We start from the raw sequence: 9,875 nt of genomic DNA, 5'->3' as shown, positions 1-9,875 counted from the left end.
TGCAGAATTAGTTATTTAAACTCATAAAATAATACGGGTAAGGCCGGATGTCCCATTCCACCAACGTTGCTTAATTTTAACCGTAGTTTAACTCACTCTGTCTCTTTCTAGGGCGAATAGTTAGAAAGAGACGAAAAAAATATATAAAAGGCGATCATCGTTTTAAATTAAATTAAGTTTGAAATTAAATTAAATTATTTTGTCGACAATAAATAAATATGTGTATTTGAAACTTTTAATTCATCTAGCTTCCACCAGATGTCCAAGGTGGTCACGTGCACGGTCTTACATACAGGTCTGGAAACTACCTCTAATTTCAGTGGTGGGAGTATGGCCGCTTTTTGAAGACACATTTAGTTTCTAGCATAACCACTACTCGTCGCTGTCATCGATGTCCGCAGATAAATATAACCTGAAAAACCGGAGATAAGAACCCACGTGTGTTCATGACTCTTATTGAAAAATGGTTATTGACTACAAAAGTTATTGAAATGACGAAATGGTGTGCGGTACCGAATCGCAAGACCGGCGGTAGAACCGAGCAGAAACGTTCTTTATTTCGAGTGCCGAAAGACATTGTTACTTGGAAAAAGTGGGAAAAAGCTATTACCCGGAAAAATAAAATAAAAAGATAAAGGACAGATTTAAACATAAAATCCTGATGGAAAAAATATAATAAAATTTTGCTAAAATGTGTTTGAAAATCTCTATCAATTGATCCCGGTTCATTATGATTTCATCATAAATTTTCAAACTTTTGGAATATTAGATATAAAATTTCTAATAAAATACGAAAATTTCTAATAAAATATAAAAATTTATGATGAAATGTTAATGAATCGAGGTCAATTGACAGAGAGTTTCAAATACATTTCAACAAATTTTATTACATTTTTTTCCATCACGGAAGGATTCGTTTTTATTCACACTTAATTTTGAGATTAAAAACTCAATTTTATTTCATATACATATTTCACTAATTCATTTATAGTCTTAAATTATTTAAAGCGTTATTAATTTATCATATTGTTTTGTGAAGACTGCGAGTGGAATAAAGACGGACAGATATTCCCCCAGCCTCTGACGTCCCTCGTCCGCCTGCGAACATCGATCGCAACGCCTCTAGTGGCTACTAAAGAAATAAAAAGCGACACAAAATGATCCATCTCCACCTCTGAAGTTTCCAGACCTGTGTATAAGACCGTGGTCACGTGACTCACGCCACTCGCTTCTCACGGGTTCGGTTCATGTGAGGCCTTAGTGGGTGTCTGTTGCGTTTTACCCTGTACTGGCCATCGCATGCAATGCGCAAGTAGACTTATCGCCAGAATTTCAGTTGGATTTTGAAGAATGGGTCCACCGAAGCGTTTCAAGAGAGATACTGGTATGTCTTTTCTATTCTACGCGCATTGCTTTTGCGCTAATACTTAACCGTATGCACGAGTTTGCTTAACCAATTTCTTCTTCGATTATTTATTTTTGTATAAATGTATAATTTAATCTTTCTACTTCAGATTTTGACGTAGATTTATTCGATAGCATTTTTGCGTAGAATAAATTTTGAAAACTTGTACAGAAAGTAATAAATGATTAAAAATAGCGTTTTGTTAGGTTAGGAAATCTATCACCGACCTAATGTATTATAACTGTTTGTGGACGTGTCGTATTATGTTATGCCCATAATTGTGTATTTCGTATGTGCAAATGCTTCATGCGTATAACTTTGAGGTTACGCAAGAAAGTTATCAAATAAGTCTTCATAAATTTCTGAGCAAAACGTGCAATCAAGTATCAAGTGTTTTATATTATATTGTGATATCTATTAAGTGTATCATTTATATTTACGTTTGCATTACTAAAGAACAATTGTATTTCACATTTTACTTACATCTGTCAGTTTTTAATAAAGGTAAATGGAAGAAACGTAAGGACGATTATGACGAATACAACGATGAAGATTCAATTGATAGCAATGAAGCGGATGGTGTGCCAGATGCAGCCAAAAACGATGTAGAAAAGCAGGATGAAAGTGCGATCGAGGATGAGTTTGGTGCAAAGGATTATCGCTCGCAAATGATTTTAAAGCTAGACTGTGCGTCTAGACCATTATGGGTGGTAAGATTTGAAACTTTTTAGATAAATATGGCAGAAGATTTTAAATTTACTTACAAACAAACCTCTTATTAGAAATAATACTTTTTGTATTCTCCATAGGCACCAAACGGACATATCTTTCTGGAGTCCTTTTCTCCTGTGTACAAGCATGCTCATGATTTTTTAATAGCTATATCGGAACCTGTGTGCAGGCCTGAACACATCCACGAGGTATGATAAAAATTAAGATTCATAAAAAATATTGAAAAATTTTTAACCACATATACATGCATCATGCTTTGATTTTTCCAGTATAAACTGACCGCGTATTCACTCTACGCCGCAGTCAGCGTAGGTCTGCAAACGCAGGATATAATAGAATATTTGAAAAGACTGAGTAAGACTAGCATTCCTGATGGTATAATTGAATTTATCAAGCTGTGTACATTGTCCTACGGAAAAGTGAGTGGAAATAGCTTGTCATCGTAAAATACTTGTCCAACACTGTCAGCAGATATGCTTAATAAAGTAGTATATGTTTATTTCATAGGTCAAGCTGGTCTTAAAACATAACAAATATTTTATCGAGTCGCCGTTTCCTGAAGTATTGCAAAAATTACTGAAGGATCCGGTAATTCAAGAATGTCGATTGAGGAAGATCGTGGAAGATACGGAAGCTGATGACATTGTTACAAATGTTCAAGCCAAAATAAAAGCCCCTCAGGTCAGCAACACATGCTAAACAAATTAATTGTAATTAATTTTTATCAAGCATGCAATTTTTGGATCAAAGTTTGTTCTTTTGTGTCGATACATGCAGTTTGGCGCAAAAGCAGCTGGTAATGTTCCTGCACCTAGCAAGACCAATCCAGAAACCGAATCTGACCAAGTGATAACGGAAACGGTCGCTATTCCAGAAGACATAACTGCATTCTATGATAAAATCGACAAGGAGGACGAGGACGAGGAGGAAGAGCAAGAATTAAAAACAGTCAGTTTCGAAGTGAATCAGGTGCGTATTTATTTTAACATATACTTCAAATAAAATGTATTTGCTTGATTTATACAAAATGCTGTAAGATATTTCTGACGATTTAAAGGAGAAAATTGAAGTTATACAAAAACGATGCATCGAGCTGGAACACCCTCTACTCGCAGAATACGACTTTCGCAACGATACCGTAAATGCAGACATAAAGTAAGTGAAATTGAGTATAAATGGTTAATGTAAAGTTTCTTATACATGTATGACGAAGAATGAAATGGCAACATCTTGTAATGCTGCAGCATCGACTTGAAGCCGTCAGCTGTGTTAAGGCCTTATCAAGAGAAAAGCTTGCGGAAAATGTTTGGCAATGGGCGAGCCAGATCTGGGGTGATAGTCTTACCTTGCGGTAGGTGCTTCGATCAGTTCTAGCCCTAGAGGATTATATGTTAGGTTGGCCAAAAAGTAATTGCGTTTTTTTCCAATAAATGGACATACATGTCTTGAAATGTAACTAACTTCATTCTAAATCGCAAATTCATTATGTAGGTTAACAACTCACAGTTCAAGCTTGTTTTACAAAAAGAAAGTACACGATTTCGTTAACAATTGTTTGTTTGCCGTCGATTTCAAAATGGAAAATCAAAAAGAACATTTTCCTCATATTTTGTTTTATTACTTCCGAGAAGGGAAAAACGCTGTGCAAGCTTATAAAAAGTTATGTCATGTATATGGCGAAGATGCTTTAAAACTGCGGCAGTGTCAAAATTGGTTTACTAAATTTCGATCTCGAGATTTTAATGTGAAAGATGCACCACGCTCAGGAAGGCCAATCGAAATTGATGATGACAAAATAAAGGCACCGATCGATTCCAATCGGCGTTTAACGACACGAGAGATTGCTGAGAATCTTAACATATCGAAATCGAGTGTTGAAAACCATTCAAAACGACTTGGATACATTAGTAAGCTCGATATTTGGGTACCACATGAGCTCAAAGAAATTCATCTCACTAAGCGTATTGACATCTGCGATTCTCTTTTGAAACGTGAGGAAAATGATCGATTTTTGAAACGGATGATAACAGGCGACGAAAAATCGATCGTCTACAACAACGTCAAACGAAAAAGATCGTGGAGCAAGCGTGATGAACCTGCTGAAAGCACTTGAAAAGCAGATATTCACCAAAGAAAGATTATGCTGTCAGTCTGGTGGGACTGTGTATTTTGAGCTGCTTGCAAGGAATCAAACCATTAATTCAGACGTATACTGTCGTCAACTGGATAAGTTAAATGATGTCATCAAACAAAAACGTCGAGAATTGGTGAATCGCAAAGGTGTTGTGTTTCACCATGATAACGCTAGACCACGTACAAGTTTGGTCACTCGTGAAAAATTGTTGCAGCTTGGATGGAATGTGTTACCACATCCACCATATTCGCCAGACCTGGCACCATCAGATTACTATTTGTTTCGTTCTTTGCAAAACACCTTGAATGGTAAAACCTTTACTGCCGATGAGGATATCAAATCGTTGTTGGAATTGTTTTTTGCTGAAAAAGATAAGAACTTTTTTGAGCACGGAATCATGAAGTTGCCTGAAAAATGGCAAAAGATAATCAAACAAAATGGACAATATATTGTTTCATAAAGTTTTTGTTTCCCATGAAACATTCGCCTTTTATTTATATAAAAAAAACGCAATTACTTTTTGGCCAACCCAATATATGGCGAAGATGCTTTAAAACTGCGGCAGTGTCAAAATTGGTTTACTAAATTTCGATCTCGAGATTTTAATGTGAAAGATGCACCACGCTCAGGAAGGCCAATCGAAATTGATGATGACAAAATAAAGGCACTGATCGATTCCAATCGGCGTTTAACGACCCGAGAGATTGCTGAGAATCTTAACATATCGAAATCGAGTGTTGAAAACCATTCAAAACGACTTGGATACATTAGTAAGCTCGATATTTCGGTACCACATGAGCTCAAAGAAATTCATCTCACTAAGCGTATTGACATCTGCGATTCTCTTTTGAAACGTGAGGAAAATGATCGATTTTTGAAACGGATGATAACAGGCGACGAAAAATCGATCGTCTACAACAACGTCAAACGAAAAAGATCGTGGAGCAAGCGTGATGAACCTGCTGAAAGCACTTGAAAAGCAGATATTCACCAAAGAAAGATTATGCTGTCAGTCTGGTGGGACTGTGTATTTTGAGCTGCTTGCAAGGAATCAAACCATTAATTCAGACGTATACTGTCGTCAACTTGATAAATTAAACGATGCCATCAAACAGAAACGTCGAGAATTGGTGAATCGCAAAGGTGTTGTGTTTCACCATGATAACGCTAGACAACGTACAAGTTTGGTCACTCGTGAAAAATTGTTGCAGCTTGGATGGGATGTGTTACCATGATGTTACCACATCCACCATATTCGCCAGACCTGGCACCATCAGATTACCATTTGTTTCGTTCTTTGCAAAACACCTTGAATGGTAAAACCTTTACTGCTGATGAGGATATGAAATCGTTGTTGGAATTGTTTTTTGCTGAAAAAGATAAGAACTGTTTTGAGCGCGGAATCATGAAGTTGCCTGAAAAATGGCAAAAGATAATCAAACAAAATGGACAATATATTGTTTCATAAAGTTTTTGTTTCCCATGAAACATTCGCCTTTTATTTATATAAAAAAAACGCAATTACTTTTTGGCCAACCCAATATATGGCGAAGATGCTTTAAAACTGCGGCAGTGTCAAAATTGGTTTACTAAATTTCGATCTCGAGATTTTAATGTGAAAGATGCACCACGCTCAGGAAGGCCAATCGAAATTGATGATGACAAAATAAAGGCACTGATCGATTCCAATCGGCGTTTAACGACCCGAGAGATTGCTGAGAATCTTAACATATCGAAATCGAGTGTTGAAAACCATTCAAAACGACTTGGATACATTAGTAAGCTCGATATTTCGGTACCACATGAGCTCAAAGAAATTCATCTCACTAAGCGTATTGACATCTGCGATTCTCTTTTGAAACGTGAGGAAAATGATCGATTTTTGAAACGGATGATAACAGGCGACGAAAAATCGATCGTCTACAACAACGTCAAACGAAAAAGATCGTGGAGCAAGCGTGATGAACCTGCTGAAAGCACTTGAAAAGCAGATATTCACCAAAGAAAGATTATGCTGTCAGTCTGGTGGGACTGTGTATTTTGAGCTGCTTGCAAGGAATCAAACCATTAATTCAGACGTATACTGTCGTCAACTTGATAAATTAAATGATGCCATCAAACAGAAACGTCGAGAATTGGTGAATCGCAAAGGTGTTGTGTTTCACCATGATAACGCTAGACCACGTACAAGTTTGGTCACTCGTGAAAAATTGTTGCAGCTTGGATGGGATGTGTTACCATGATGTTACCACATCCACCATATTCGCCAGACCTGGCACCATCAGATTACTATTTGTTTCGTTCTTTGCAAAACACCTTGAATGGTAAAACCTTTACTGCCGATGAGGATATCAAATCGTTGTTGGAATTGTTTTTTGCTGAAAAAGATAAGAACTGTTTTGAGCGCGGAATCATGAAGTTGCCTGAAAAATGGCAAAAGATAATCAAACAAAATGGACAATATATTGTTTCATAAAGTTTTTGTTTCCCATGAAACATTCGCCTTTTATTTATATAAAAAAAAACGCAATTACTTTTTGGCCAACCCAATAATATATTAACACATTGTGGATTATTTTTAAATCGCAGGGGCTGGTAAGAGTTTAGTAGGAGTGACAGCTTGCTGCACGGTGCGCAAGCGCGCCCTAATACTGTGCAACTCCGGCGTGTCGGTGGAACAGTGGAAGCAGCAATTTAAAATGTGGTCGACCGCTGACGATTCCATGATCTGTCGGTTCACCAGCGAGGCGAAGGACAAACCTATGGGCTGTGGAATATTGATCACCACGTATTCCATGATCACGCACACTCAGAAACGGTCGTGGGAGGCTGAGCAGACGATGCGGTGGCTTCAGGAACAGGAGTGGGGTATTATGGTTCTGGACGGTGAGTGTTAAATATTCGCATGTGGTTAACGAAACGATCTTCATTCCCATATAATAATTCTAATGTTTATGTTCAGAGGTACACACTATTCCCGCAAAAATGTTCCGTCGAGTATTAACGATCGTCCAGTCTCACTGCAAGTTGGGCCTAACGGCGACGCTCCTGCGAGAAGATGATAAAATTGCCGACTTGAACTTCTTAATCGGCCCTAAGCTGTACGAGGCTAACTGGCTGGAGTTGCAAAAGAGAGGATTTATTGCGAGGGTACAGTGCGCGGAGGTCTGGTGTCCAATGACGCCGGAATTTTATAGGGAATATCTCGGTTGCAAAATGAGTAAAAAATTGGTTAGCGTATTATCATGTCTGTAATAATACAATTTATAGCTTCTTCCAATTTATTTACTAATTTCTTGATCATTTCAGTTGTTGTACGTGATGAATCCAAATAAATTCCGTTGCTGTCAATACTTAATACGGTATCACGAGAGACGCGGCGATAAGACGATCGTCTTCTCAGACAACGTGTTTGCATTGAAGCATTACGCGATTAAAATGAATAAACCATACATTTACGGTCCTACTAGTCAGGTAAGTTAGTCAGCACACGAGAACTTTATCCATCATTATGTTTGCGTAGCATATCGCTTTTTCTTCTCTGACCTCCGTGACTCACTGGTTCATATTTTCAGAATGAAAGGATACAAATCTTGCAAAACTTCAAGTTTAACATGAAGGTGAATACAATATTCGTTAGCAAAGTCGCGGATACCTCTTTCGATTTACCGGAAGCCAACGTCCTGATACAAATCTCGTCTCACGGTGGATCCAGGAGGCAGGAGGCACAACGATTGGGACGTATTCTCAGGGCTAAGAAAGGTATCGTTTGTTCGTTGTATAATAAGTTAAATAATTGAAAATTTGGATAAAAAATAAAATGTAAGTTTTAAATCAAAAATTTTTTTTACAGGAGCAATTGCGGAGGAGTATAACGCATTTTTCTACACGCTCGTGTCGCAGGACACGATGGAAATGAATTACTCGCGGAAGCGTCAACGGTTCCTCGTGAATCAAGGATACGCGTACAAAGTTATTACGAAACTCGCCGGCATGGACGAGGTAAGAGTCGATGCAATCGAACGGGTCAATATTTAGCAAGCCGATATATAACATTCTCTCGATACAACACGCGCGGAGTGTTATCAGTTTAGATGTAGGACGATGATAATGTGAATAACATGCAATCCCGATTTGTGGTAGGAGCCAGATTTAATGTACACGAGTCGGGAAGAACAGGGTCAGCTGTTGCAACAAGTCTTAACGGCCAGTGACACGGATGCGGACGAGGAACGTATACCTGGTGAAGGAGCAAGACCGGTAAGTTAATTAATAACAAATGTATATTATTAAAATTAAAATATATTATTAAAATAAAAATTAAAATAAGAACATTAAAAGTTGTTAAAATAATTCCTTATAAGATTGCTTAATGAGAGCATCATTAACAACTGTCTCTGGCATTTCAGATTATACGCAAAGCTGGCACTATGACGTCAATGTCTGGGGCGGATGACGCCGTCTATTACGAGTATAAGAAAGCTGCCAGCTCGTCAACAGCGAATAAGCATCCACTCTTTAAGAAATTCAGAACGTGAGACAAGTGAATGTTCAATTATTGTGATATTTATCTCGTACGTCAGCGCTTGTAATAAAAAATAAATGATGTAATTACAGTTTGATTAAAACTGATTTATTCTCATTTATGTAATTCATTTACGTAATCCAAATAGTAATTTTTATTTATATTATTTTCAATTAACTTTATGATTTTATTGCTTATCCTAACCACAGTATAATGATATACAGTAGGGACAAAGAGCGTCGGCACCTTTGATCTTTTTCAGCCGATCCGCCATGTCTTCGGGCGGCAAGTAGCGTATCAATAATATTAGAAACCACCGCTATCAGCAAATATTTTTAATGTGTTTTCTTAAAAACAATTACATATTTTATAAATACGTAAGTAATGTATACCGTTCTTTCTCTTTTGGAAAGCGAAAAAATGATATATTATCATCATTAATCATTGTGAAAACAATTTTGCACCGCACACACTCGATGTATTCTCTTAGACATTGTTTTTAACAAAAGCACAAAACAAACAATACAATACAACCTGCGAATGTTTATGTTTGGTTATGTTTCTCTATCTATATGTGATCACAGTTACGGAGATAATGTGCGTTCTTTACTTTGAACGGGATTGGAAGCCGCCCAAGAACATGGCCGCTTGGGATGCGCAAGCAAATCTGCGCGGCTGACTCGAAAACGGGTGCTTGTCCCTACTGTATATCCTTCATTGACATAGGAATGTATGGACGGAGCCAATGCTACGAACTTAGGCAAGGGGGATTATGAGATTTGCGGTAAGGAGAGGCTGCTGGCAAATCGGGCGAGTTCGGCTGTTCTCGACATCGCCCGAATAATACTCGATAAAGTTTTGTAAAGTTGTGATACTGAAATTACATGTACGATGAGTTATTGTGTTGTGTTGGAATGTAGCAATCGCATTAATACAAAAAGGAAAAATTGGCAACAACTTACGAAAGAAAATGATCCGAAAATTTCTTTTCATCTGTAAGTAAAATACATACAATTGTAGGTTATACACAATGCCGGTAAAACGTTTCAGATATTGTTATGTGTTTATTATTATTTAAA

General features: G+C 37.4%; 1 protein-coding gene across 2 annotated transcripts; it reads left to right on the top strand.

The window, feature by feature from the left end:
• The first annotated feature begins 1,218 nt into the window (after nt 1–1,218).
• Nucleotides 1,219–8,913, top strand: LOC105279596 (general transcription and DNA repair factor IIH helicase subunit XPB). 2 transcript variants are annotated; one of them, XM_011339468.3, is made up of 15 exons: nt 1,219–1,384; nt 1,910–2,115; nt 2,215–2,325; nt 2,407–2,556; nt 2,645–2,818; nt 2,915–3,106; nt 3,195–3,292; nt 3,382–3,488; nt 6,861–7,157; nt 7,234–7,502; nt 7,581–7,745; nt 7,847–8,033; nt 8,125–8,273; nt 8,415–8,531; nt 8,681–8,913. In XM_011339468.3, the coding sequence occupies exons 1-15, from the start codon at nt 1,351–1,353 to the stop codon at nt 8,807–8,809; spliced, it is 2,385 nt and encodes a 794-aa protein (XP_011337770.2). In that variant the 5' UTR covers nt 1,219–1,350; the 3' UTR covers nt 8,810–8,913. The 2 variants fall into 2 exon arrangements, with proteins under 2 accessions (XP_011337770.2, XP_011337769.2); XM_011339467.3 differs by having other exon boundaries at nt 1,898–2,115.
• Nucleotides 8,914–9,875: the final 962 nt, after the last annotated feature.

The sequence above is a fragment of the Ooceraea biroi genome, chromosome 13 (genome assembly GCF_003672135.1).
Source record: "Ooceraea biroi isolate clonal line C1 chromosome 13, Obir_v5.4, whole genome shotgun sequence".
NCBI lineage: Eukaryota > Metazoa > Arthropoda > Insecta > Hymenoptera > Formicidae > Ooceraea > Ooceraea biroi.
This window is presented reverse-complemented; position numbering and strand designations above follow the sequence as displayed.